This window comes from Camelina sativa, chromosome 12 (genome assembly GCF_000633955.1).
Source record: "Camelina sativa cultivar DH55 chromosome 12, Cs, whole genome shotgun sequence".
In the NCBI taxonomy this organism is placed as follows: domain Eukaryota; kingdom Viridiplantae; phylum Streptophyta; class Magnoliopsida; order Brassicales; family Brassicaceae; genus Camelina; species Camelina sativa.
The window spans coordinates 5,895,454-5,920,591 of record NC_025696.1 but is presented as its reverse complement, the minus strand read 5'-3'; the positions used below and the strand labels follow the sequence as shown (position 1 = coordinate 5,920,591).

Sequence of the window (25,138 nt, the reverse complement as noted above, 5' to 3'; positions counted from 1 at the left end):
GGAGATGCTGTTTTTTTCTTTAATACAGATTTTCATTTTACTATGGTAATTTAAATCACTTAAGCTTAGAGATCTCTTGAGTTGACCATTCAGATCCTCCTATAAGGCCTTTTTTTTTTCTTTTTCTTTTTCTATTTTAACATCTTTTTTATTACTTAGAAGTTAGAAATATAGTTTTAAAAAAATGATATACAAAGTCAATGATAATCATAAAAAACATTAGAATAATTTTAATTTTTGATTACCAATATCATTGCTGGTTCATTGGTTGGAAGATGTAGATGTAACATAGCGCAACATGGTTCTTCTTATGCCAAAGGCTCTTCCAAGTGTAATGCTTTTGTCAACCAGATTCAGTTCCACCCGCGAGATCTTTGTGAATGTATATGTACGTAATCACAAGACAAGGAAAGACAAACTTTTCCTCTGATCAATCTTACGGAAGTTGTTTCTTTTGATTTAATTCAATTTCTATAATTTTTTTCTTTTTTTTACAACAATCTCTTTTTTTTTTCAAACAGACCAAAAGTTTTAAATTCAGTTTCCACCTTTTAATAAATATTTTGACCAAAAGTTTTTTTTTCTTTAAATAGAAAATCCTTATTTGCTAACAACATATATTCATGAATATTATCACTACTCATTAAGTAAAATATATTTTCTTCCATTGGAAACGTGTTAATACGTTGGTGTTCTTTTGACAGTATTAACAAGATTGGCTTGCTGAATCTGTTGACCTAAATCATTTCTATATATCTTAACCCATTCTCATGATTTTTTCTCGCCACCGTAGAACGATGATCCCCGAAGACGAAGCTGAGCCGCGGCATAAAAAGACGAAGAAGCTTCCACCACCGCTACATCTTGCACCATGTCAGTCGATGACGTTGTCTTCACTTCCAAACGAACTCATCGTTAACTGCTTGGCACGTATCTCTATATCCCATTACCCTTCACTCTCCCTCGTCTCCAAAACCTTTCGTTCTCTCATCTCTTCTGAAGATCTCTACGCTGCGCGATCTCAACTCGGTACCACCGAGATCTGGGGCCTCTATATCTATCTACGGTTTCCCACCGTACCATCCGAGGAGCCAACCCCACGCTGGTTCCGTCTCAGAGCCATCAAACCTAATCAAAACGAAATTTTCTATGGTGGGAGAACTGTGTATCGCTTCGTTCCTTCTTATATTTTTCTTCCGCATTCAAACCCAACCCTAACCCTATCCATCGCTTGGAAGATCTATGGTGAATACATGGCCGAGAACTTTGGTCCGTCTTCAGCTATATGGGTATTGGACTCTCGGAGCCGCACGTGGGGACATGTCCCTAACATGAAGATGAAGAGGAAACACGCGTCCTCATGTGTCTTTGATGATAAGATTTATGTAATGGGAGGATGTGACCCTTCTTGTGGGGACATAAATTGGTTCGAGATGTATGACATAAAGACTAAGACTTGGAGGACCTTACCGGAGAATCCTGACATTAAGGTGAGACAGGGAGATAATGTAGTTCGAAAGATCGATGTGGTGGAAGGAAAGATTTACGTTAAGACCGAGGCTGGGGTTAAGGATTGGGTTTATAATGTGAAGGAAGGTAAGTGGAGTGTTGCTGAGGAGCAGTTGAGCCTACTATGGTCGAAATCTTGGTGTGTGATTGACAATGTGATGTATTGTTACTCTTGCGCTAGATACAAGTGGTATGATTTTGAGGCTAGAGAGTGGAGAGATGTGAAAGGTTTGGAATCATTGAAAAAGCACCGTACTGCTAGTACTGATTTCCGTAATTGTATGGTTGAACTAGTTAACTGTGGTGGGAAGCTCGTTATTCTTTGGGATAGGTTTCAGCGGCCTGGTCGTAGTCACAACAAGAATATTTGGTGTGCGATGGTTGCGCTCGAAAAAGGCTTTGGAGGTGCGGTTTGGGGGAAGATTGAGTGGGTTAATGTTGTGCTTACGGTCCCCAAGTCATATAACTTCTTGCGTTGTATAGCCCTTTCGGTTTGATGACTCTTAATGATCACTTGAAGAGTCATCATTTTCCTTTGAAAAATTTGTACTATGTTTTCTGTCGGTGATATACCGTCGAAGTATCTAACATCTTAAATGGCTGTTCCAGTTTGCATTTTATATTGGTTTGAGAATAATAGATAGAGTGTGCGGTGTGCCCATCTCTAAGCATTTTGTTTGTTTATTTCCGGCTACAATAGTCTCTATGCTGTTTAAATAATGTAGGTGTATAAGTATCTTGGGTAGCATTTTGTTTTCACTTTGATCAAGTGAAGAGATTTTCAGAAACTTGCCCTAAAATGTTCTCATCTGCCCTGGTGAGATTTAAAACTAGATTGACATGCAAGATTGTGTATTTAAGTATGATGCTTGCTTTGACATTTTCATTGTTCTAATTTGTTTTAAATCCTCTGTTTTTTACTTTTCATTCTTACATATTAATGTGTTAATGATTTACTGTCATCATTTTTACAGTTGATCTCTTCCATATCTCAATAAACATATGTTGATTTATTTCTAAATAGAGTTCAATCCCGTAGACGTCAAAGAAGAAAAAAAGTCATCTCAAAAACAAGATAGTCTTGTATTCTGTCAAGTTCTAAACCGTTATTTCTTTTGGCTAGAAACATTTGCTAAATTGTATGATTAGAAATTTTTTGATACTTGTGTTGTTTACTTGTTTCTATATGTATTAGAGAATGGTTGTTACTAGCTGATCTTTCATATTTTGTTTTTGAACTATTAAAATATATAAAAATAATTAATGAAAATATTTGTCAAAAGATTATTGAAAATTTAATCTCATAAGTATTGGTTGACAACACTGAGCTAATCTTTCATATTTTGTTTTTGAACTATTAAAATATATAAAATTAATGAAAATATTTATCAAAATATTATTGAAAAATTAATTTCATAAATTAGCATTAGTTAGTTTAGTAAGTAAACCCTTTATTTGGGTCGATCCAGTTTTTTTCCCAAATTAATAATAGATGCAAATTTATGAGTTTGAAATAATTGAGTTTTTAGCGTAATCTAGTTGAGTTTTTAAAATTTGAGTTACTTGCTGATACAAAACTCAAATAGTTTGAAAAGTTTTAATTATGTTACAAAAAAAAAACTGAAGATTTAATAATCCACGCCTACGAACACCAACACCAGATGCTTCGCCATCTCCAATCTGGTGTTCTCTTCCTCTTCCCCTGGCCCTCCCCTCCCACGAACAACTCCACGCCCCGCAACACCAACATTCATGTCGCCATGTCCTGCGAGTTGGTGTCCACGCCCTGCTCCTCCCATGTCACCAATTCCTCCCAGATCAGCCTCTTAAACAACACCAAGATCGATATGAGCAAAATCTTCAGCATCCCGTTGCAAAATCTTATTCATCGAAAATATCATCAATATCATCAGGAAGAGGCAGATTCATCAACCAATCAAAAAGATCTTCAGGTAAAGCTTCGCCCACGAACACCATTTACTTTTATTCTTAAATATTAATGTGTTATCGATATACTGTCTTTGAAACAGTATTAGTTATGAAGCTACTTAAGCTAACTCATGCAATATCACATAATACAGAATTCGGGATAAATATGTTACTCAAAAACACAATTTAGTTAGCCTGCTGTGTAATGTTGATAATGTGATTTAATTTTGTTCATCATTTGTTCAGTTGATCTCTTACATATCTCAAAAAACATATGTTGATTTAATTATTTCTAAATAGAATTCAACCAAAGATAAAAAAAGTCATCTCATAAACAAGATAATCTCGTATTCCGCCAAGTTCTNTATTTCTTTTGGATATGAACATTTGCTAAATTGTATGTATGATTAGAAAAAATTTGATACTAATGATTTATGTTGTTTCGATAAGAAAATATTTATTCAGGCCGACCAACTTTCTAGTACGCTCCTGATTACAAGTTCTTATAAGCTTAAGCTCTATTCTTATTTTTTTTTTTTTAATATATAAATCATAGACCATGAAAAAAAAACCAATTTATGATGACTTATGATTTTTTTTTGGAGAAGCTTTGGTTTTGCTAACAATATTTCTTGTGCTACAAAGAGAAGGCCAAAAATGTCTTTTACTTGCTAATCATAATTTATATAACCTAATCATCATCTTTTGGATCCACGGCTACGACCTACAATATCTGCCAACGATGATGATCTCCGGAGCCGGAGGCGAAGTTAAACCATCGCATAAAAAGAAGACTCCTCCGCAATGTGATGAGTCGTCATCGTTCTCGCCACTTCCATACGAACTCATTGTAGAGTGCTTCGCACGTATCTCTAAATCGCATTACCCTTCACTCTCACTCGTCTCCAAAACCTTTCACTCTCTCCTCTCTTCACCGGAACTCTACGCCGGCCGATCTAAAACCAACGATATCTGTCTCTACATTTGCTTACGCTTACCTAAACGTCCATGTCCTCGCTGGTTTAGTCTTTGGATTAAACCTAACCGGACACCAACCAAGTCAAGCGGAAATTTCATGGTTCCGATTTCATCTAGTTCTGATTCTCTTCCGGCATCAAAGTCCACCGTGGCGATGGGTTCGGACATCTATGCAATCGGTGGAACTGTCGCGCCCTCTTCTGCGGTTAGGATATTTGATTGTCGGAGGCACACGTGGCGTGACGCACCTAACATGATGGTTGCTAGAAGTAACCCGGTGGCATGTGTCCTCGGTGACAAAATATACGTAATGGGAGGTTGTGAAGGATCAGACAAGTCCACAGATTGGTCGGAGGTATTCGACACAAAGACACAAACTTGGCGACTAATACCGAATCATGACGCTGAGGCAAAGGAAGGTACGCTTTTATTTTTAATTAGCAGATCTCTCTGTTCGCTATTTCTCTTGATTAAACTGTTGCACAAGATATAAAAATGCTATTTTTTTTTTTGAATCTAATTTAACATTTTTTTCAAAAAAAAAAAAGGTACGTGGAATATTATGGATATGAGGAGAATAGTTTGGTGTGATTGGTGGTGGGTGATAGACAATGTAATGTACTGTCGATGTGGCTCGGGGTATATCATGTGGTATGACTCAGTTGGTGAAAAATGGAGATATGTTCAAGGTTTGGATAAACTGATGAAGTACAATTATAGTAGATCATGCCGTCTGATAGAAATAGTTAACTGTGGTGGAAAAATCGCATTTATGTGGGAAACGTGTGTGCTATCGAGACGCTGTCCTAACAAGAAAATTGTGTGCGGGATGGTTGCGTTTGAAAGACTTCAAAATGAGATTTGTGGGAAGATTAAGTGGTTGCATGGTGTTCATACACTCCCCAACTCATATAAGGTTTTGCGTTGTCTAGCTGTTTCAGTTTGATTAGTCCTACAACTAAATAACATGTGATTCTCTTGATCATACTACTATTTTATTTGTATTTTTGATCAAACTTTTACAAGTAGAAAATTAGATTTAATTTGATTTTTTTCTCTTTCTCCATTCAAGAGTGATTGGATATTCCAATATTTATTGAAACTTTGGAAACTTAAAGGGGTGTATTCAACTTGACATTTTAATTGAATTGTGTAAATTTTACAAATCATATGTTATTCAATTATGAATTTTAAAAAGCTCATTAAAATCTACTATTATTGAACTAATGATTTAAAAATCTACTTTAAAATTGATTGTTATTCAAAACAATTTGTGGATTTGGATTTTAATAAGTTTTATGGATTCTAGAGTGTTTAAGAGGATTTGTTTAGTTAAAAAATACAAAAATCCAAATTTCATAGTTTTAGGTGGAATTTGAAAGAATTTTACCATAAATAATAACAACTTCTCTAAAATCTATAAAAATTTCAAATTTTCTAAATCCCATAAAATCTTTCAAAATCATGGTTGCAACTTTCAATACACATGCTAGTCAAATTTACTTAATTTGGTTATAGATATAGTTTTTTAATTGTATTTTGTTGAAAAAAAGATATACTAGTTTTTAATTTAGTAGATAAAATCTCATTTCAAAATAACTGAATATTGTATAATAAAGTTCCCATTTTTTTCTTTGAAATAAATAAAAATCTGAAAAGAAGATTTTATTTAAGTAATTAATTTAAGATTTTTGTTTAGAAATCACTAAATAAAATCTGCTTTCACTTGGTAATAATTGAAAATTTTCCCATTTTCGAAATAAATACAAAAAGTGCAAATCTAACAAAATTTCCAAGTTTAATATATTTATACATGTACGGAATATTATGTAATGTTTAGAAACTAAACTAATTAAGAAAAAAGAAATTGGAAACGTGTCGAATTGGGGAAAAAAACTTATCACAAAACTTTAAAACTTATATTTTCCCCATTTTTTATAAAGTTAGTTTAAATGTATTTTATTTTATAATTATAAATAACAATATGTATTGAAATCTTCTAATATTAATTATTATTTGATTATGAAATAAAACTTTAACATAGAAAAATATAATAAAGTAGAGAACCACTCCAAAACATAAGCAATTGAGAGGTCGTCACTTGTCTAAATCTATGTTATTTTTTTAAAGTATTATAATTAAAATGTTTAAAATAATAACTAAATCAAAAACAAATTAAATGAAATAAGATTCTCTTTGTATTTTATTTGTATTTTTATTTTTATCAAACTTTTGAAAGTAGAAAATTTAATTTAATTTGATTTTTTTTTCTCTTTCTCCATTCAATTAGTGATTGGATATTCCAATATTTATTGAAACTTAGGGAACTTTGGAAAATTAAAGTTTTATGCTAGTCAAATTTTCTTAATTTGGTTATAGATATATTTAATTTACTAAATCAAATCTCATTTTGAATTAACTGAATATTTTCTAATAAAGTTCCCATTTTTTTCTTTGAAATAAATAAAAATCTGAAAATAAGTTTTTATTTAGTAATTTAATTAAAGATTTTTGATTTAGTACTAATCACTAAATAAATTTTGCTTTCACTTGGTAATAATTGAAAATTTTCCCATTTTTGAAATAAATACAAAAAGGAGCAAATCTAACAAATTTCCAAATTTAATATATTTATATATATATATATATATATATGTATGGATTATTATGTAATGTTAAAAACTAAACTAAAACGTTTCTGGAAAAAAAACTTATCACAAAACTTTAAAACTCAAGAGCAAAGTCCTCTCTCCTTCCTCCGTCGCCGGAGACGATTCTGTTTATCGCCGGAGTAATCAGATTCCATTTTCTAATTCAGCTGAGTGTTTTATAACCTCAATCGAAGGAGAAAACAATTTTAATTTAAGTCTTCGGTATGGGAAACAAAATCGCACGGACGACACAAGTCTCGGCGACGGAGTACTACCTCCACGACTTGCCGTCTTCGTACAATCTGGTTTTGAAAGAGGTTTTATGTCGAGGAAGATTCTTAAAGTCGATCCAATGTAAGCACGATGAAGGATTGGTTGTTGTTAAGGTTTACTTCAAGCGTGGTGACTCGATCGATCTCAGGGAGTATGAGAGACGTCTCGTTAAGATCAAGGATGTGTTTTTGTCTCTAGAGCATCCTCACGTTTGGCCTTTTCAGGTTTTTGATTCGATTCTCTGTATTGGGTTTGTGTTTTTTATCTTGCTGCGACGATAAAGGAATGATCTTTTTTGAAGACTCTGGTTATGTTCATATCTTTTGTGTTGAATTGAGTTAGTTGGTGGTTTTGATTGCAGTTTTGGCAAGAGACTGATAAAGCAGCTTATCTAGTGAGGCAATACTTTTACAGTAATCTCCATGATCGGTTGAGTACTCGGCCTTTTCTCAACCTTGTAGAGAAGAAATGGTTGGCGTTTCAGGTTGTTTTCTTGGTCTTGCTACCGTTCTGTTTGAGGCGTAAGGTATTTTGAGTTTTCTGAATTTTGGTTTGTTCTTTCTGCAGTTGCTTCTTGCTGTGAAGCAATGTCATGAGAAAGATATATGTCATGGTAAGCTTTGGTAGTTCGAGGGTATATGGTCATCATGATGGTTCATTGGATATTTGATGTGTGTGAATATGCAAAATTTTTAGGTGATATCAAGTGCGAGAACGTATTGCTCACTTCCTGGAACTGGCTTTATCTTGCTGATTTTGCATCCTTTAAACCCACATACATTCCTTATGATGATCCATCAGACTTCTCCTTTTTCTTTGACACAAGGGGACAAAGACTTTGTTATCTGGCTCCAGAGGTATTTTTAGAACACTTATCAGAATTTATTCATTTTAATATGATCGGCGTAGATCTGTCAATTTGTTTTGTTGCACCCTCTGCTAAGGATAGTATCACTTTGTTTGTGGTGCGCCACAGTTAGTTTCTTTCCTTATCACTACTAAGAATTGGTGGCAAGGAACCATCAAGAAAAAAAAGCACCCTTTCTTGTTGGTCATGTTTTTGTTTTTTTTTTCTTGCTTTTCCATGTTTGAACAGATTGTTGCTTAATTACAGAGATTCTATGAGCATGGAGGTGAGACACAAGTAGCACAAGATGCTCCATTAAAACCGTCCATGGATATATTTGCTGTGGGGTGAGCTCATATGCCATCTGTTTTTGTATCACTCTATCTGTTCAATGCTCCTAATGGTTTTCAAAATGGCAAAAACAATATCTTACCTTAACTCCTTAAGTTTTAAAGTTGATAACATATTGTAATAGATTCATATTAATGCTTCAGGTGTGTGATAGCAGAACTTTTTATGGAGGGTCAGCCACTATTTGAACTGGCTCAGCTTCTCGCTTATCGTAGAGGGCAACATGATCCTAGCCAACATCTTGAAAAGGTATTTCTTCGCATCTTCCTATTTCATTGTCTCCTCATAGGTATCAATCTCATCCCATCTGAATGGTACATGGGACTTGTGTCTTCTGTGGTTTGACTTCTGAGTTTGATTTTTGTTGGCTGATTGTTTTAGACTCTTTCTCACTCATCTTCGTTGGTCTTTATATTTTTATTGGATTCAGATTCCTGATCTGGGAATTCGCAAGATGATTCTTCATATGATTCAGTTAGAACCTGAAGCACGCCTATCTGCTGAAGACTACCTGAAAAATTATGTGGGAGTTGTTTTCCCAAACTACTTCTCACCATTTCTGCACACTTTATATTGTTGTTGGAATCCACTTCCTTCAGATATGAGGGTAACTATCGAAATTTTCTGTATACTCGTTCTACATTCCGTATCGACTTGATTTATATATTTTTTGCTTCATTACGTCTAGGTAGCGACTTGCCAGGGGATATTTCAAGAAATACTTAAAAAGATGATGGAAAATAAGCCAGGTGATGAGGATGACGTTGATCCTCCTGTACCTTCAAATTCAGTGAACGCAAGCAAGGTGCAGGAAACTTTTGCAAATCACAAATTGAACGCATCGAAGGTCTTGAGCAGTAATACTGTTAACTCAAAGGATGAGATTCACTCTATTTCTGATGCAGTCAAGAAAAATCGCCATCCTTTCTTAAAAAAGATAACAATGGACGATTTGGGTACACTAATGTCTCTTTATGATAGCCGTTCTGACACTTATGGCACGCCTTTTCTACCTGTAGAGGGTAACATGAAATGTGAGGGAATGGTTCTTATTGCATCTATGCTCTGTTCTTGTATCCGCAATATCAAGTTGCCTCATTTGAGGAGGGAAGCTATACTTCTATTGAGGTCTTGCTCTTTGTATATTGATGATGATGATCGCTTACAGCGTGTACTTCCATACGTCGTTGCCTTGCTTTCTGATCCAACAGCAATTGTGCGGTGTGCTGCCATGGAAACTTTGTGTGACATTCTGCCGCTTGTCCGAGATTTTCCTCCTAGTGATGCGAAGATTTTCCAAGAGTATATATTTCCTATGCTCTCCATGCTACCTGAAGATACAGAAGAGAGTGTGAGGATATGCTATGCTAGCAATATTGCAAAACTTGCTCTTACTGCTTATGGATTCCTGATGCATTCTTTCCAGTTGAGTGATGTAGGGGTTCTTAATGAATTGAATTCCCAGCAGATCCCCGCTTCACCTCCTAGTGAGACCCCTAGTCACTTGCAAAAGGCAAATGGAAATGCACAGCTTGCACAGCTTAGAAAAACTATAGCTGAAGTTGTTCAAGAGCTTGTTATGGGTCCAAAACAAACTCCAAATGTTAGAAGAGCACTCCTTCAGGACATAGGGGAACTTTGCTTTTTCTTTGGTCAGAGGCAGAGTAATGACTTTCTACTACCGATCCTCCCTGCTTTTCTAAATGACAGAGATGAACAGCTAAGATCTGTATTCTTTGAGAAAATTGTTTATGTATGCTTTTTTGTCGGTCAGAGAAGTGTGGAGGAGTATCTATTGCCCTATATCGATCAAGCTTTGAGTGATCAGACAGAGGCTGTTATTGTCAATGCATTGGAGTGCTTATCCACATTATGCAAGAGTAATTTCTTGCGGAAGAGAGCTCTCCTCCAAATGATAGAGTGTGTTTATCCTTTGCTACGCTATCCATCTCAATGGGTAAGGAGGGCAGTTGTCACTTTCATTGCCGCAAGTAGTGAATGTATAGGTGCAATCGACTCTTTTGCTTTTATTGCCCCAGTAATACGCCCCTTTCTCAGTAGACTGCCTGCGTCAATTGCTTCTGAGGAAGGTCTACTTTCATGTTTGAAGCCCCCAGTCACAAGGGAGGTGGTTTACAGTATCTTAGAAAAAGCTAGAAAGCCAGAAATCGTGGCGAGACAGCGAAAGATATGGTACAGTTCTTCACCTCAATCCAAAGATTGGGAAACTGTTGATTTGTTTGACAAAGATACTGGGGAGTTAAATTCAATAGAATGTGGGGCCGAACAGAAGCAAAATGTGGAAGGAAAAAAACAGATTAGAAGTGCATCGAAGCAACCAGAAGTTCAAGGAAAGTATGCAGAAAAGGATGTGAAATTGAGAATCCCGAGAAACCCTAGACCCAATGTTTCCAACAATGTTGAGTCACGTGATCCCTTGTGTCAAGAGAAGTTACAGTTCTCTGGGTTTATGGCACCATATGTATCTGGTTTGAATAGCTATATTGAACCAGAGAACATACCTCTCTATTCGTTTAGCATGGACAAAAGAGCAGCTACAAATCATCCTGTGGCTTCTGAGTCTTCATTGCAGATGAACTCTCTGGGAATGGGTTCATTGTCAGTGCCATGGATGGATTCCATGAGTAAGTCCTTTAACTTGGCTAGTTCGGTTCCAGTGCCTAAGCTGATTTCTGGGTCATTCCATGTCGGGAACAATCCTAAACAATTTTACAGAGTGGTACATGAGCCAGATTGCATAGATAATGATCAAGTCTCCTCAGCTATCAGTAAATTTCAAGATCTCGGTGTTTCAAGCTCCTCAAAAAGCGCTTCTGTGACTTCAGAAGATGCTTCTTCTCCAGCAGATCTTGTTGGAGAACCATCTCTGTCAAGGACATCGGTTCCGGATTCAGGGTGGAAGCCTCGTGGAGTATTAGTTGCTCATCTACAGGAGCATCGCTCTGCGGTCAACGACATTGCCACTTCAAGCGATCATAGCTTTTTTGTTAGTGCATCAGATGATTCCACAGTGAAGGTGTGGGACTCTAGAAAACTGGAAAAGGACATCTCTTTTAGGTCAAGGCTAACATATCATCTCGAGGGAAGCAGAGGGATGTGCACAACAATGCTTCGGAATTCAACACAAGTTGTCGTTGGAGCCTCTGATGGTGTGATACATATGTTTTCAATTGACCATATCTCCAGAGGCTTGGGGAACGTAGTGGAAAAGTATTCAGGAATTGTTGATATTAAAAAGAAGGATGTTAAAGAAGGCGCTCTAGTTTCTCTCTTGAATTATACCGCTGATAGCCTTTCTGGTCCGATGGTAATGTATAGTACTCAAAACTGCGGAATCCACCTTTGGGATACAAGATCAGATTTAGATGCATGGACACTGAAAGCAAACCCTGAAGAAGGATATGTGTCTTCTTTGGTTACAAGCCCTTGTGGGAATTGGTTTGTCTCTGGTTCTTCAAGGGGAGTGCTTACTCTTTGGGATTTGAGATTTCGTGTTCCCGTAAATTCATGGCAATACCCTCTTGTATGCCCCATAGAGAAGATGTGCCTCTGCTTTCTTCCTCCAAGCGTCTCAGTGTCCACCACTATGAGACCTTTCATTTATATTGCTGCCGGTTGCAATGAAGTTTCACTCTGGAATGCAGAGGCAGGTAGCTGTCACCAGGTAATGTTGTTCTACCGTTACGTTGCACCTTGACTTTCCTGAGTTATGGCCTACAGTTTTCTGTTGGGTTCGCAAGTTTCAATAGTGATTGGAAGCGCAGTTTGAATTAGTCCATGAAAGAAACTTTTTTTTTTGATAGAGTAGACTATATCTTTGATCTGAAAACCGATTTGGACTTGTAATTAAGCTGATACTGTCGGGATTCTGTAGGTATTGAGAGTAGCCAACTATGACAACGAGACGGATGTTTCCGAGTTTCAATGGAAGTTACCAAGCAATAAGGTAAATTCCAAGCCGAATCTTCGCCAGAACATGAGTTCCAAGTACAGAATCGAGGAGTTGAACGAGCCTCCTCCTCGTCTTCCTGGTATCCGCACTTTGCTTCCTTTACCTGGCGGTGACTTGTTAACAGGTGGTACTGACTTGAAGATTCGGTGTTGGGATTACTCCAGGTCTTAAATCTAAAACTTTTATTAACTTGTGATTATTACAATCAAACGTTTTGTCACACTTGTTGTGAATAAAAAACAAAAACTGACTCAATTCTTGTTTTCTGTGTGTTTGGACCAACACAGTCCTGAGAGAAGTTATACTATATGCGGTCCGAATTTGAAAGGAGTCGGAAATGATGATTTCTATGAACTTAAAACCAACTCCGGCGTGCAATTTGTTCAGGTCTGTTGATCAGATATATTTTTGATCTTCGCATAACGATATCTTGCCGTTGTATAAGGTTAGCCTTTAACGATCTTTTATGATGAGCTTGTGTTTTGTTTTTCTTCTTGCAGGAGACAAAGAGGCGGCCTCTGGCAACCAAGCTGACGGCAAAGGCGGTACTTGCGGCTGCTGCGACAGACACAGCGGGTTGTCACCGTGACTCAGTTCAGTCTCTGGCATCTGTAAAACTGAACCAGAGACTGTTGATATCAAGCAGCAGAGATGGAGCCATTAAGGTCTGGAAGTGAAAAAAAACCATGATGGTGGTCTTTTATGTACAGAGTGTAATAGTGTTTCTTGTTTGAACATTTTTCATTGTAACATCAATTGCTAAAAGAAATTTTTTAGCCTTGTATCCTTTTTTCATTCCATAAACTTTTATTTGTACAGATTTTTACAGTGTAGTGAATCTTTTCATATTATGCTTTGTTACAATATTACAGACCGTTAAAAAGCGTAAATTACTTGAAACATAAGCACTCTGCAGTACATTCTAACTCCAAAGTATCACTTTAGGAGTATGTACTTAGCTCGGGAGTAAACAGTGATTATAGAATTGCAATATCAGGTTGCAAATGTAATGAACATCAGTTGAAGAAAACAAGGTCAAAAGTCTGATTTGATTGAGAAATGAAATGAGAAAATTACATTGTCTATAGATATTGCAGAACTCGACTAACCAATGATCCATCACCAAAAAAAACAAGTCATTAAACGAGACAGCAAAACAAAAGAAAAATGCAAAACTTCTCGAGCTTCATCCAGTGATCGATCATCATCTACTTCTCAGAAGAGTTGGGTCCTCTCTTCTTGCCAAATCCAACAACTGCATAAGATGAAAATAAAAGAGGAAATCAAATTCCAAATTCTCTCATTAAGAAAGAATCTCTAAAAACGTATACAAACATACACACATTACAGATTGATACTCTTATGGAAATGTTTCAAGAATCACTAAGCATATCTCAAGAGCTAATTCAATTCTCAAAACCATAAGAACACTGAACAACATACACAAGTGTTATAGTAGACACCATAAGAACTAGTAACTTTGATTAATCAATACAGAGGGAAACAAGCTCAACTAACTAACTAACTAACTAACTAACTTAACAACCCAGATTACAGATTCTAAGACAGTGAAAACGGAAAAAATAATATTACCGGCGGTGACGAAACGGCGATTGTGTTGCAACCTTTTGTGAGCACGACCACGTGGCTTCTTCTTCTTATCCTGTTTAGCCACTTTCGGGGTCTGACCTCTCACCTTACCGGCACGAGCCAACGAACCGTGTACCTTACCTAATCAATCCATCAATTCCAAACACAAAAACATCAATTAAACATCAATCCCACAGAAAATGGAATACAAAAACAGTTCAAGAGTAAGTCTTTCTTACCCATGATTCTTCTGACGACGGAACTGGAGCTCTGTCTCTCTCTCTCCGGCTTTAAGGTGGGCGGCGATTAGGGTTTTCTCTTGAGTGATATATTTAACCGAGGAAGACGATTCTGTACGGATACGGCCCATTCCTGATTTATCAATGGGCCTAAATATTATCATTTAGAAAGCCCATAAAATAAAAATAGTAAGTCCAATTTTAACTTCTCGTTTTTACAGATTTACCGGAAGTTGTGGTTTCGTCTATGAGGAATTCATAGAAAAGAAATTTAGACTAGACGTACGATGTGCCTTGGTTTCTGAACCATTTGAATATGAAGGTCATGAGCATCCCTTGTTCCTAGCTTTAAAGCCAAAAGAAGAAGACGCGGCAGTCTGTCAAATCTGCCAACAAAGTAATGATAAACTTTCTTATTGTAGAAAACTAAATTGCATCGAATGCGATTATACTATATGTTTCAAGTGTGCTACCTTACCATACAAGGCAATGTATAAGCATGATACACATTCCCTCACATTTTACGAATCAGAAGCGGCAAAGGATCATTCAGAGTGGTGTGATGTATGCGAAAGAAAAATAGCAGATTCAACAACAAAAGGGTTCTATTCGTGTGATGACTGCTGCAACACTCTTCATGTTGATTGTTTACTTGGGAAAGACATGTACATGAAACCTGGTCAAATCGTGAAGGATAGGTGGGAGGTCTGGTCATTCATATTCTTCGCAACAATACTTTGTCTCGGCCATTTTGCGAAAGGTGTGACAACCGTTGTCGACACAACAAAGTTTTCAAAGGGCTGCGATTTGAAAATTTATTTTGTTCTCTGTTTTGTTCGCAACCGTTGCTTTTGGGGTAAAATATCATCTCCAGTAGCTTTGCCATCTTCTTCGTTTTCTCAAGTTTACTTGGCTATCTCCATCTCCCATATTGAAGCTTGTAGTCTTTTTTTTTTGTATGATTAAAATATATTGTCCTTTGGTTTTTTGTTTGTTGGTTTGGTCGCCAAATGGAATAAGTTCATAGATTTATTTTAACAGGACTAAGGTAAGAAAAAAGTCAAGCCATGAAAAATCTATTAAAAAGTAACTATATAACTTGAATGATAAAATATCTTGTCCTTCATGTGTAGTAAGGGATGAAACAAGAAGCTGCAATAGTAAGATAAGCAATTTCATTCGTCTTCTTCGATGACTTTGGTTCCCAAACCAGACAAACCTTCAGCTGGGATCTCAGCCACAGTGACGAGTGAGAAAAACTCTTCCTTCGCATCTTCATCATCGTTCCTCTTGCGGGCAACACGCACTCTGATTCTCCTCGGTGGACCTCTGATTCCTTTGCTCCATATCTGCTTGTTAAGCTTCACATCAACTCTTACATCTTTTGTTCCCATGGCTTTCTCTGAGAACTTCCTGATCTCCTTAATGGCATTGGGTGCCTTCTTCTTGAAAGTGCTGTTCATATAAACCCACGACACATCATTTGTAACTTGTACGTACCAATCAGAAGAAGCTAGTAACCCTATCATTCATTGCTTTAGTAATTAACCACAGAAACAGAGATGAACGTATACATTATGTATACATAGAGTTCTACTTCTACATATTGAATTGACCATATAACTAAATTTAGAAGTCCAATGATGCAATGATTCTTCAGACAGTCCTACATATATGGAATTGAGCTACTCCAAATCAGCAATTCAATAAAGACACACTAAAATCACAATACATAAGCAGCATTCCAATCTAAATAATGAAAAACTAGGATAAATGCAAGCTCATGATTTCACCAAAAACACACACAAAAATGAAAACTTCACATAAAAAATCTAAGATTGTGAATGTTATTACCAGCTATGGAGACGCCTGTGAAGATTGATAGTGTACTCCCTTGTAACCACCTCCTCCTTTCTCCCTTTACCACCTTTCTCCATTATACTCTGTCACTCCTCACTTCAGCTAAGCCCCTGCAAATTCGTGTAAAGCTAAATCACTCCAACACATTTCATATCTATAAATCAATATGTCTCAGCATTTCTTATTATAAACAGCACAAACTCAACACGAGAAATCAACAATCAATCTCAGTAGTACCTACCTTTCGCGCCGTGACAAGAACGGAGATGGACAGTGAACAACAGAGAGAGAAAGGAAAAAAATCAAACCCTATAAAACCCTAATTTGTAAGCTTTCGTCTGGAACTGTCCTACGGATCAATTTTAGGCCCAGTGGGCTTTGTATTAATATCCATAGACAGTAATCTGATTTTGCAACATCAGCTTTAATATTCCTGTACGCTGACGTTCACCGTAAACTACGATAAACCCCTTCACTTCATCTTCTCCAAAACCCGTGTTAGCTCTCAAAAGCTACTTGCAGAAACTCAGAGACGAAGTGAAGAAGATTAAAAAATGTTAAGATTTCAATGCTCTCTTCACCTTATTCAGCCTTCCATGGCGAAGAACAACAACCACTCGAATCTATGCTTATACAATTTGCCGCCGTTTCGGGCCACCGGCACGATTCCGGCACCGAAGGTCCAGGGAATACGTGCGAACTTGTCTAGGAAGAGTGGGAAGTTACGAGTAAATGGTCTGGATCGAGAAATGGAAGAAGATGTGATAGAATTTGAAGAAGATGAAGAAGAAGAAGAAGGAGAGGATGAGTTCACGGCGAGGAAGAGAGGCGTTTACGGAGCGAAGAAAGAAGATATAAATTACGATAAAGACCCTGAATTCGCTGATATTCTCGGAGATTGTTTAGATAATCCAGATAAAGCTCAAAAAAAGGTAACAAAGTTTTGATCTTTGATATATATGGATCTTAAATTGAGAAGCTTGTTGAGCTTAAACTTAGAGTAGCCTTTGATTTTGAAGTGGGTTTAGTATCATCAGTGAACTCTTTTTGTAGATGGAAGAGAGATTGAGGAAGAAGAGGAACAAAATTATTCACACTAAGACTGGTTCTGCAACTTCGATGCAGGTGTCGTTTAACAAGTGAGTGGCCTCAGATTGTTTTATTCATTTCGTTGCTTTGAAGTTGAAAGTGCTTATATGTGATTCTCTTGCTTGCCCATTTGATTGATCTGGTAGGTTAATAGTTTTTGATATCACTGCCCTGATCTTCTATGTCATTGTATTTTTGGTGTTCTATTGATGTCTGTTAACTCTCTTGGTTTTTGTTGCTTTGTAAGATTTGAGTATTCCAACTCATACATGTGGATGGAGTTTTACAATGCACCACTGGATAAAGACATTGCCTTGATCACTGATGTAATCCCCTCAAACTACATCTTAGCATTTACCACTATTCTGAGAATATTGGGAAAGCCTGAACAAATCTCTTGTGTTGATTTTGTATTGATGGCTGTAATTTTGTAGACAATCCGTTCCTGGCATATCCTTGGACGACTTGGTGGATACAACTCCATGAATATGCAAGTACGTCTCTTATTGAGGAAGTCACAAACATTTATCTACTCAGCTCACACTATATAAGCATATGAAGCTGATTTCTCTTTTGCCCTTATGATGCAGTTATCACAAGCACCACTGGATAAGAGGCCAAACTATGATGCTATCCTTGGAGCTAATGTAGAGCCTACCACATTTTATAACATCGGGGATCTTGAGGTCCAAGACAACGTTGCTCGCATATGGTGATAACTCTTATTATCCTAAAACGTTTTTTCTTCAAGTCCTGTGGCTTTGGATTGTCAAACGTTTGTTGCTTTTGCAGATTTTCTTCTCTAACGTGAATAATGGTTTTCACAGGCTTGATATTGGGACATCGGAGCCGTTGATTCTTGATGTTCTGATAAATGCATTGACGCAAATTAGCTCAGAGTGAGTCCAGTTCTCTCTCTCTGTCTGTTGGCTAAAAATGTTTTTAACCGGTTCAAAATTGTGGAAGCGCTAACGTAGGAATAATGTATGTTTATGTCCAGTTATATCGGGATAAAGAAACTTGTGTTTGGTGGATCTGAGTTCGAGAGCTGGAAGGAGAATATGACATCCGAGGAATCTGGTTTCAGAGTCCACAAGATTTAACATCTTACATTTATACATAATCCCTTTAGATTTACATCTGTTTCAGAAATCAGAAGCTACAAGTTTCAACACTTTCTATATGTTGTATGTTTTTTCTTAGATAACATTTTCTATAGCTAGACGTATAATCATATACACCATGTCAAATTGGGGTGCACATTGACATAGTTATGATCAGATGACGACAGACTTGCCAGTTACTACTACATGGCTTGGTTTAAACATTGCAGTACATGTAACTGAAAGGCAGCAGCAAATGATAGTAATTCAGAATTAGTTTAAACATGATCATATTAAGAATACTTTTGAACTTCATTAAGTGAAACAAAAGATGACAAGGGATGGTGGTTTAAGCAAAACTCTCAACTGTTCAGGAAAAATCTTAACCTACAAGCTGCTGTCTGAAACTCTCAATGGCTTACAACAAGCTTTTATAGAAGGTGAAATAGTGGTGAATTCTTCAAGCTTGTCTGTTTCTCCTCTTGGGACCAGATTTGGCGACTCTAAGACCTTTGCTGATAACGCTGAGCCGAGCAAGTGCTGCCTTCTTCAAATCAGGCCTGTAGTAGTTGTCCACCACCTGTATAGAGTAGACAATAAAATGATTAGCACATCAAAAACATAAACACAAACAATTTGAGATAGTGCACAGAAAAAAAAAGATTTATCTCAGAAGCCAAGCGTAACAATTATATTTCATAGAAGAAATACCCCACAAAGGAGTACCTCTTCTTACGTGTTAGCTTTCTCATCACAGATAATATTTGTCACAAAAAAAAAAGGCAAGACGAAAACACTAGATTAAAAACATTAACTAAAGAAGTTTTAGCTCAGAAGCCAAGCGTAACAAATGTATTTCATTGAAGAAACACCCCACAAAGGAGTACCTCTTCTTACGTGTTAGCTTTCTCATCACAGATAAAACTTGTCAAGAAAAACCAAATTAAAACACTAAATTGAAAGAAATAGCTAAGAAGTTTTAGCTCAGAAGCCAAGCGTAACAAATGTATTTCATTGAAGAAATACCCCACAAAGGAGTATCTCTCCTTACGTGTTAGCTTTCTCATCACCGCTCATCAAACCTATGAACCATTACCAATCCTCAATTTCCAAATACCCCAACAAGTATAGAATCAAATACAGCAGACCCTCTACATTCACTTAAAAAGAAAGTGAGTAAATACCTGGTTGACAACAGCTTTGGTCATCCTCGGGAACTCCTTCTTGAGGACAGACTTGTTAACAGAGAGCTTAGGCTTGTTTTGTCTCTTGGTCTTGGTGGTTCCGAGTACCACACCTTGGTCCTTGTCAGCTGCCTGAATGGTCACTGTCTTCTTGTTTGCCAAACCTGTAATCATATCAAAAAGACTACAAATTAAAATAAAGTCTACAGATTCTTATACAAATTCAATCACATAACATCAATAAACAAGCAAATATCCAACGAAAAGATACAAACTTTACAAAACTCTACAGATTTCAATTTCAATCTAGCAAACTCAACCAATTCAAGAATTCACTAATTACATTTCGAGAGACTTAACATATGCAATGACTTGTGTAATGTGTTCATATAAGCAACATTCTACCACACAGATTCAGAATAAAACTTGACATAAGTCTAGAGTGAACAAGAGTTGAATCAATACCAGAGTGCTTGTAAGAGTTGAGGTTGACGAGGTTGTTTCTCTCTTTGCTGAACTGAACCTTAGCGTTACCTCTGCCGAACTGCTTCACCAAGAAACAGTTGTTCCTCTTTACGATCTCCCAGACCAGCTGTCCTGGAACTGTTGCCATTTCGAGCTCCTTCACTAATTATTCAAAACGAAAATGTCTATTAACACAAAATATATGAAACGATCAATCAAGGGATTAAACAGAACGAAGAACGACCTAATGCTTAGCAAAGGGATGATCCAAGCTCACCTTGATATTCGCAGACCTAGATGACGGCGGAATAGAGAAGAGAACGAAACTCGTGCCGGAGTTAACCTTATGACGATGAGTAAACTATATATACACTCTCTACAAAACCCTAATTTAGTTCTACGAGGCACTAACTATAGGTAATAAATAGTTAAACGAGCCAATTCATCAAATGGGCGTTTGGTCTAGTGGTATGATTCTCGCTTTGGGTGCGAGAGGTCCCGAGTTCGATTCTCGGAACGCCCCTTTTAATATTTTATTTTTGTGCCAATAGACTTTGTCTCCTCACCCTTTTGCTCTTTAGTAGGTCGATTCTCGGAACATCTTTGCATCCGTTAGACTTAAACTAAACAAATACAAATTATCAACAAACACAATTCTCTCACCAGAGAAGCAAATCCAAAAAATATGTTTTTATACGTTGAAGCTATAGAATATAGATCTTACATGGTTACGAACTCTATATTTGTATACAAACTCTATATTGCAGTTTTAGCACAACAAATGGAAAACTTTCACACATCAAATCAAATTCTTTGTTACCATCATCGTCATCATCAGAAGTATATACAGAAGAACTCAAGTTTCAGACTTGAATCCTATATCCTAGGCGCTATCAGAGAGCCACATATCTTCAGTCTCATATCTTAGGCGCTATCAAATGGAAAACTTCTACACATCAAATCAAATTCTTCGTTACCATCATCGTCATCATCACAAGTATATACAGAAGAACTCAAGTTTCAGACTTGGAATCCTATATCTTAGGCGCTATCAGAGAGCCATATATCTTCACCTCCTTCAGCCCATATTCCCCATTTCCATCTCACTCTCGGGTTACTCATCATACACGCTGAGATCAGATTGGTTCTTACTCTAGGGTCTTTGTCCTGGTGAATCATCAGTCTCATATCTGTCAAGCCTCTGTAATTATTAAGCATAGACCTGATGAAAGAAACTGTTTGATGAACATCCGTATGATTTGACGACTGAACACGTGCTGTTATTAGCTTCAAGCTATTCGCTCCCTTCATATGTACTGGGCCTTTGCTTTGGAAATGGGTTTCGAAATCTGACCAAGTCTTGGGACTCAAACTAAGAGAAACGACGCCAGGGAATGCTTTGAGGAGTATTCCCAGTCCAAGTTTTTGCCTTTCAGATTGTTCTATAGACTTGACTAAATCCACTGCAAGCATTCTGATCTTGTTGCCAAAATGAGTGTTTCTGATTAGCCTGTATATGTCAGGAGATTTGAGCTCTAAAGAATTCAGATCTCGAAACTCCCCGAAACAAAAACCTTTAGCGTCCTCAACAGAAAAAGTGAATTTCACCAACTTGGGCGTTTCAAGGAGAAAAGATTTAGGCTTGCTGCATCTTANCACAACAAATGGAAAACTTTCACACATCAAATCAAATTCTTTGTTACCATCATCGTCATCATCAGAAGTATATACAGAAGAACTCAAGTTTCAGACTTGAATCCTATATCCTAGGCGCTATCAGAGAGCCACATATCTTCAGTCTCATATCTTAGGCGCTATCAAATGGAAAACTTCTACACATCAAATCAAATTCTTCGTTACCATCATCGTCATCATCACAAGTATATACAGAAGAACTCAAGTTTCAGACTTGGAATCCTATATCTTAGGCGCTATCAGAGAGCCATATATCTTCACCTCCTTCAGCCCATATTCCCCATTTCCATCTCACTCTCGGGTTACTCATCATACACGCTGAGATCAGATTGGTTCTTACTCTAGGGTCTTTGTCCTGGTGAATCATCAGTCTCATATCTGTCAAGCCTCTGTAATTATTAAGCATAGACCTGATGAAAGAAACTGTTTGATGAACATCCGTATGATTTGACGACTGAACACGTGCTGTTATTAGCTTCAAGCTATTCGCTCCCTTCATATGTACTGGGCCTTTGCTTTGGAAATGGGTTTCGAAATCTGACCAAGTCTTGGGACTCAAACTAAGAGAAACGACGCCAGGGAATGCTTTGAGGAGTATTCCCAGTCCAAGTTTTTGCCTTTCAGATTGTTCTATAGACTTGACTAAATCCACTGCAAGCATTCTGATCTTGTTGCCAAAATGAGTGTTTCTGATTAGCCTGTATATGTCAGGAGATTTGAGCTCTAAAGAATTCAGATCTCGAAACTCCCCGAAACAAAAACCTTTAGCGTCCTCAACAGAAAAAGTGAATTTCACCAACTTGGGCGTTTCAAGGAGAAAAGATTTAGGCTTGCTGCATCTTAGCTCGAGTTCAAGGAGGTTTGGCGCCACTATAGCCATGGACCGTGGAGCATTCGACACAGTCCAATGACAACTCTTTAGGTGCAGTAAACGTATTCTCGGTTCATTCAACCCTCCAACACCAATCAAATTTAACACATGAAGAAAAGGGAAACACTCATTGACCTTCTCAAGATTCTCATCATCGAGTCTGATGAACTCGAGTGTCAAATGTCTTAGATTAGGCATCTGAGTCATTCCAACAACTGAGAGCCATGCACTCTTCACCTCTAGTTTCACTAACTTACTACCTGCAATATAGAAATAGACTTCAAGATACACATCCATTACAACTGCATTTACTCGTTCCTTTAACAAGCCGTTATATCATACATCATCATCATCATCATCATCATCATCATCTTTGCTTAAGAATCTAAGATTGGTTCCTAATGAAAACGTATTGCAAACGAATCCGAAACTTACAGTTTGAAGAAACGAGCGCCAAAACATCTGACTTCCTCCAGCAAGATTGAAGCCAGAAATCAGAAATTGACAACATCTCCAGGTCATCACAAACCCTAGGCAACCACTCCTTCACGAATTCGACATCGGTAAGGTACAAATCTTTGAGGTCATCTTCATTCAAGTCGTCAAACGACATTCTCTTAAGCGCATCATCGACCCCGACTGAGATCGAGCGAATGTTAACAGAATCATTGATCAGGCTCTTGAAGATCGTTTTGAACGGTGTGACGGTTGGTGTGACGGCGATGGGACGCGATTTGAAGAACCGGGACAATGTGCAGATGAGATTCACGGTGTGAATTTCACGCTTGAGAGAGTTCATTGTCTTGGACGCGACTCGGCATCGAGCTATGGATTCGGAATCGTTGAGTCGATTCAGAATGTTCACCAAGAGCTCTGGAGGTAACTCGTCCATTGGTTTGTTTTTGTTCAATTTGGGAATTGAAAAAGGATGAAGAAGACGAAGGAGAGAACCAGAGTTATTGAAATGTAAACGTACGTGTGGTTAAAGCCCGCACGTGTTAAAAGTGAAAGACTAAAGTACCCTTACGAATTCTGGGAAATAACAAAAGTGTCACTCACCCTTATTGATGAGTCGTCGTCGTTCTAGAAATTGGGGTTTTGTAAATTTCTCCGATTTGTGTAGCGTCGGGTTTTTTCGACCGGAGAGAGAGAGAGAAATGGGGAGGAGGATTTTGAACGATGCGTTGAGGACAATTGTGAATGCGGAGAGACGAGGAAAAGCTTCGGTGGAGCTCAAACCAATCTCCACCGTTATGTCTTCCTTCCTCAGAATCATGAAGGAGAAAGGTGAAAATTTTCTCCCCTTTTTGTTTTGTAATTTGGTTCTTGACTCTTACCCATTTCCCAGTTTTTGCATCTGAAGTTGGTCAATTCATTGATACAAGATTTAGTTTTTCATTTCGTCCGTTTCACTGAGTGATGACATTGTGGAGTGAAGGATCTAGTTCTGTGATTTAGTTTAATTCTTTCGAAGCTTGCAAAAAAGTTCCTGAGGTTGTTAGGCTTAACAAATTGTGTTATTGGCTAGTGGTGAAGGCTTTTTTTGCTCCCAAGTTTATGTTTTTGCTTCTATGATGCTATTTAGTGGTGTGCTTTGCTTTGTTCTGTTTTATGTAATATTGCTTGATAGTGATTTTGGATTGGTTAGCTTTACATGTTACAGAGTGTTTGATGGAATCGGCTTTGCCTTTACAAAATGTTTCCTTAATAATGCTAATGTAGGTTATATCAAGAACTTTCAAGTCTATGATCCACATAGAGTTGGTAGAATAACAGTTGATCTGCAAGGGAGGGTTAATGACTGCAAAGCTCTTACCTATAGGCAAGACGTTAGGGCCAAAGAGATTGAGAAGTACACTGAACGCACACTTCCTACACGTCAGGTTTGTTCGTTTTCTCTCTCCCTCCCTATCCAGGTATGCAGCTAAATATCATTACTTTTAACAAAGCGTAACCTTGTTGATTTGTTCCATGTACGTAGTGGGGTTATGTTGTAATCACAACCCCGGATGGAATTTTGGACCATGAAGAAGCAATCAAACGGAATGTGGGTGGTCAAGTTCTTGGGTTCTTTTACTGAGTAGCTTAAGCTAGCACATGGCAAGAACCTTCTAGTGTCAAAAGGATTCAACAAATGTTTGAAATTTCGATCCTTCTTCCTGTTGCTTTTAGTTTTTGTAACTTGCATATTGCCTTTGAACAGGCAATTAGATAACACATATGTTGCTAAGTTCAAAGATCTTGTTGTTATGACAACATTTTCTTTAGCTCATCTTTTGGACGAGAAATTTGTTCTTCCATAGCTATCTATCAGAATAATCTATATATGCAGACAGGGTTACGGATATCTGTCAAAATGATTCAAGAAAGTTTGAAATTTCGATCCTTGTAACATCTTTTTCTTCTGGTTTTTGTTTTGGTATCTTTCTTGCATGTCTTTGAACAAATTGGCAATGAGAGAACACATTTGTTGTTATATTGAAAGATCTTTTCATGACAAACATGTTATTCTCTTATTATCATTGCACTAT

The 25,138-nt window shown here is 37.2% G+C and overlaps 10 protein-coding genes and 1 non-coding gene across 11 annotated transcripts; 6 read left to right on the top strand and 5 right to left on the bottom strand.

The window, feature by feature from the left end:
* Positions 807 to 2,105, top strand: LOC104730397 (F-box/kelch-repeat protein At4g29370-like). The gene has a single exon (XM_010449559.2). It carries the CDS (start codon positions 882 to 884, stop codon positions 2,004 to 2,006), a length of 1,125 nt encoding a protein of 374 aa, XP_010447861.1. The 5' UTR covers positions 807 to 881; the 3' UTR covers positions 2,007 to 2,105.
* Positions 4,181 to 5,362, top strand: LOC104733229 (F-box/kelch-repeat protein At4g29370-like). Its single transcript, XM_010452825.1, has 2 exons — positions 4,181 to 4,835; positions 5,025 to 5,362. Exons 1-2 carry the CDS (start codon positions 4,181 to 4,183, stop codon positions 5,360 to 5,362), a joined length of 993 nt encoding a protein of 330 aa, XP_010451127.1.
* LOC104730396 (phosphoinositide 3-kinase regulatory subunit 4-like) lies at positions 7,111 to 13,360 on the top strand. Its single transcript, XM_010449558.1, has 11 exons — positions 7,111 to 7,564; positions 7,702 to 7,824; positions 7,908 to 7,953; positions 8,037 to 8,197; positions 8,455 to 8,534; positions 8,682 to 8,787; positions 8,969 to 9,145; positions 9,227 to 12,223; positions 12,434 to 12,675; positions 12,799 to 12,898; positions 13,012 to 13,360. Exons 1-11 carry the CDS (start codon positions 7,292 to 7,294, stop codon positions 13,186 to 13,188), a joined length of 4,482 nt encoding a protein of 1,493 aa, XP_010447860.1. The 5' UTR covers positions 7,111 to 7,291; the 3' UTR covers positions 13,189 to 13,360.
* LOC104730395 (40S ribosomal protein S30) lies at positions 13,532 to 14,443 on the bottom strand. Its single transcript, XM_019234117.1, has 3 exons — positions 14,341 to 14,443; positions 14,105 to 14,242; positions 13,532 to 13,766 (listed from the first exon to the last, which is right to left on the bottom strand). The coding sequence occupies exons 1-3, from the start codon at positions 14,342 to 14,344 to the stop codon at positions 13,720 to 13,722; spliced, it is 189 nt and encodes a 62-aa protein (XP_019089662.1). The 5' UTR covers positions 14,345 to 14,443; the 3' UTR covers positions 13,532 to 13,719.
* LOC104730394 (60S ribosomal protein L31-1) lies at positions 15,390 to 16,530 on the bottom strand. The gene is made up of 3 exons (XM_010449556.1): positions 16,442 to 16,530; positions 16,195 to 16,310; positions 15,390 to 15,795 (listed from the first exon to the last, which is right to left on the bottom strand). Exons 2-3 carry the CDS (start codon positions 16,275 to 16,277, stop codon positions 15,516 to 15,518), a joined length of 363 nt encoding a protein of 120 aa, XP_010447858.1. The 5' UTR covers positions 16,278 to 16,310; positions 16,442 to 16,530; the 3' UTR covers positions 15,390 to 15,515.
* LOC104730393 lies at positions 16,647 to 18,559 on the top strand. The gene is made up of 7 exons (XM_010449555.2): positions 16,647 to 17,132; positions 17,254 to 17,339; positions 17,537 to 17,615; positions 17,724 to 17,783; positions 17,880 to 18,001; positions 18,117 to 18,188; positions 18,290 to 18,559. The coding sequence occupies exons 1-7, from the start codon at positions 16,755 to 16,757 to the stop codon at positions 18,390 to 18,392; spliced, it is 900 nt and encodes a 299-aa protein (XP_010447857.1). The 5' UTR covers positions 16,647 to 16,754; the 3' UTR covers positions 18,393 to 18,559.
* LOC104730391 (60S ribosomal protein L28-2) lies at positions 18,684 to 20,408 on the bottom strand. The gene is made up of 4 exons (XM_010449554.2): positions 20,319 to 20,408; positions 20,042 to 20,203; positions 19,577 to 19,740; positions 18,684 to 18,972 (listed from the first exon to the last, which is right to left on the bottom strand). The coding sequence occupies exons 2-4, from the start codon at positions 20,187 to 20,189 to the stop codon at positions 18,853 to 18,855; spliced, it is 432 nt and encodes a 143-aa protein (XP_010447856.1). The 5' UTR covers positions 20,190 to 20,203; positions 20,319 to 20,408; the 3' UTR covers positions 18,684 to 18,852.
* On the top strand, positions 20,493 to 20,564 carry TRNAP-UGG. The gene has a single exon. It is a non-coding gene; the product is annotated as a tRNA-Pro (tRNA).
* Positions 21,083 to 21,724, bottom strand: LOC109127904 (F-box/LRR-repeat protein At4g29420-like). The gene has a single exon (XM_019233488.1). The coding sequence runs from the start codon at positions 21,722 to 21,724 to the stop codon at positions 21,083 to 21,085; it is 642 nt and encodes a 213-aa protein (XP_019089033.1).
* Positions 21,705 to 23,525, bottom strand: LOC104730390 (F-box/LRR-repeat protein At4g29420-like). Its single transcript, XM_010449553.1, has 2 exons — positions 23,043 to 23,525; positions 21,705 to 22,867 (listed from the first exon to the last, which is right to left on the bottom strand). The coding sequence occupies exons 1-2, from the start codon at positions 23,497 to 23,499 to the stop codon at positions 21,966 to 21,968; spliced, it is 1,359 nt and encodes a 452-aa protein (XP_010447855.1). The 5' UTR covers positions 23,500 to 23,525; the 3' UTR covers positions 21,705 to 21,965.
* LOC109124775 (40S ribosomal protein S15a-5) lies at positions 23,688 to 24,999 on the top strand. Its single transcript, XM_010449552.2, has 3 exons — positions 23,688 to 23,894; positions 24,330 to 24,490; positions 24,589 to 24,999. Exons 1-3 carry the CDS (start codon positions 23,765 to 23,767, stop codon positions 24,685 to 24,687), a joined length of 390 nt encoding a protein of 129 aa, XP_010447854.1. The 5' UTR covers positions 23,688 to 23,764; the 3' UTR covers positions 24,688 to 24,999.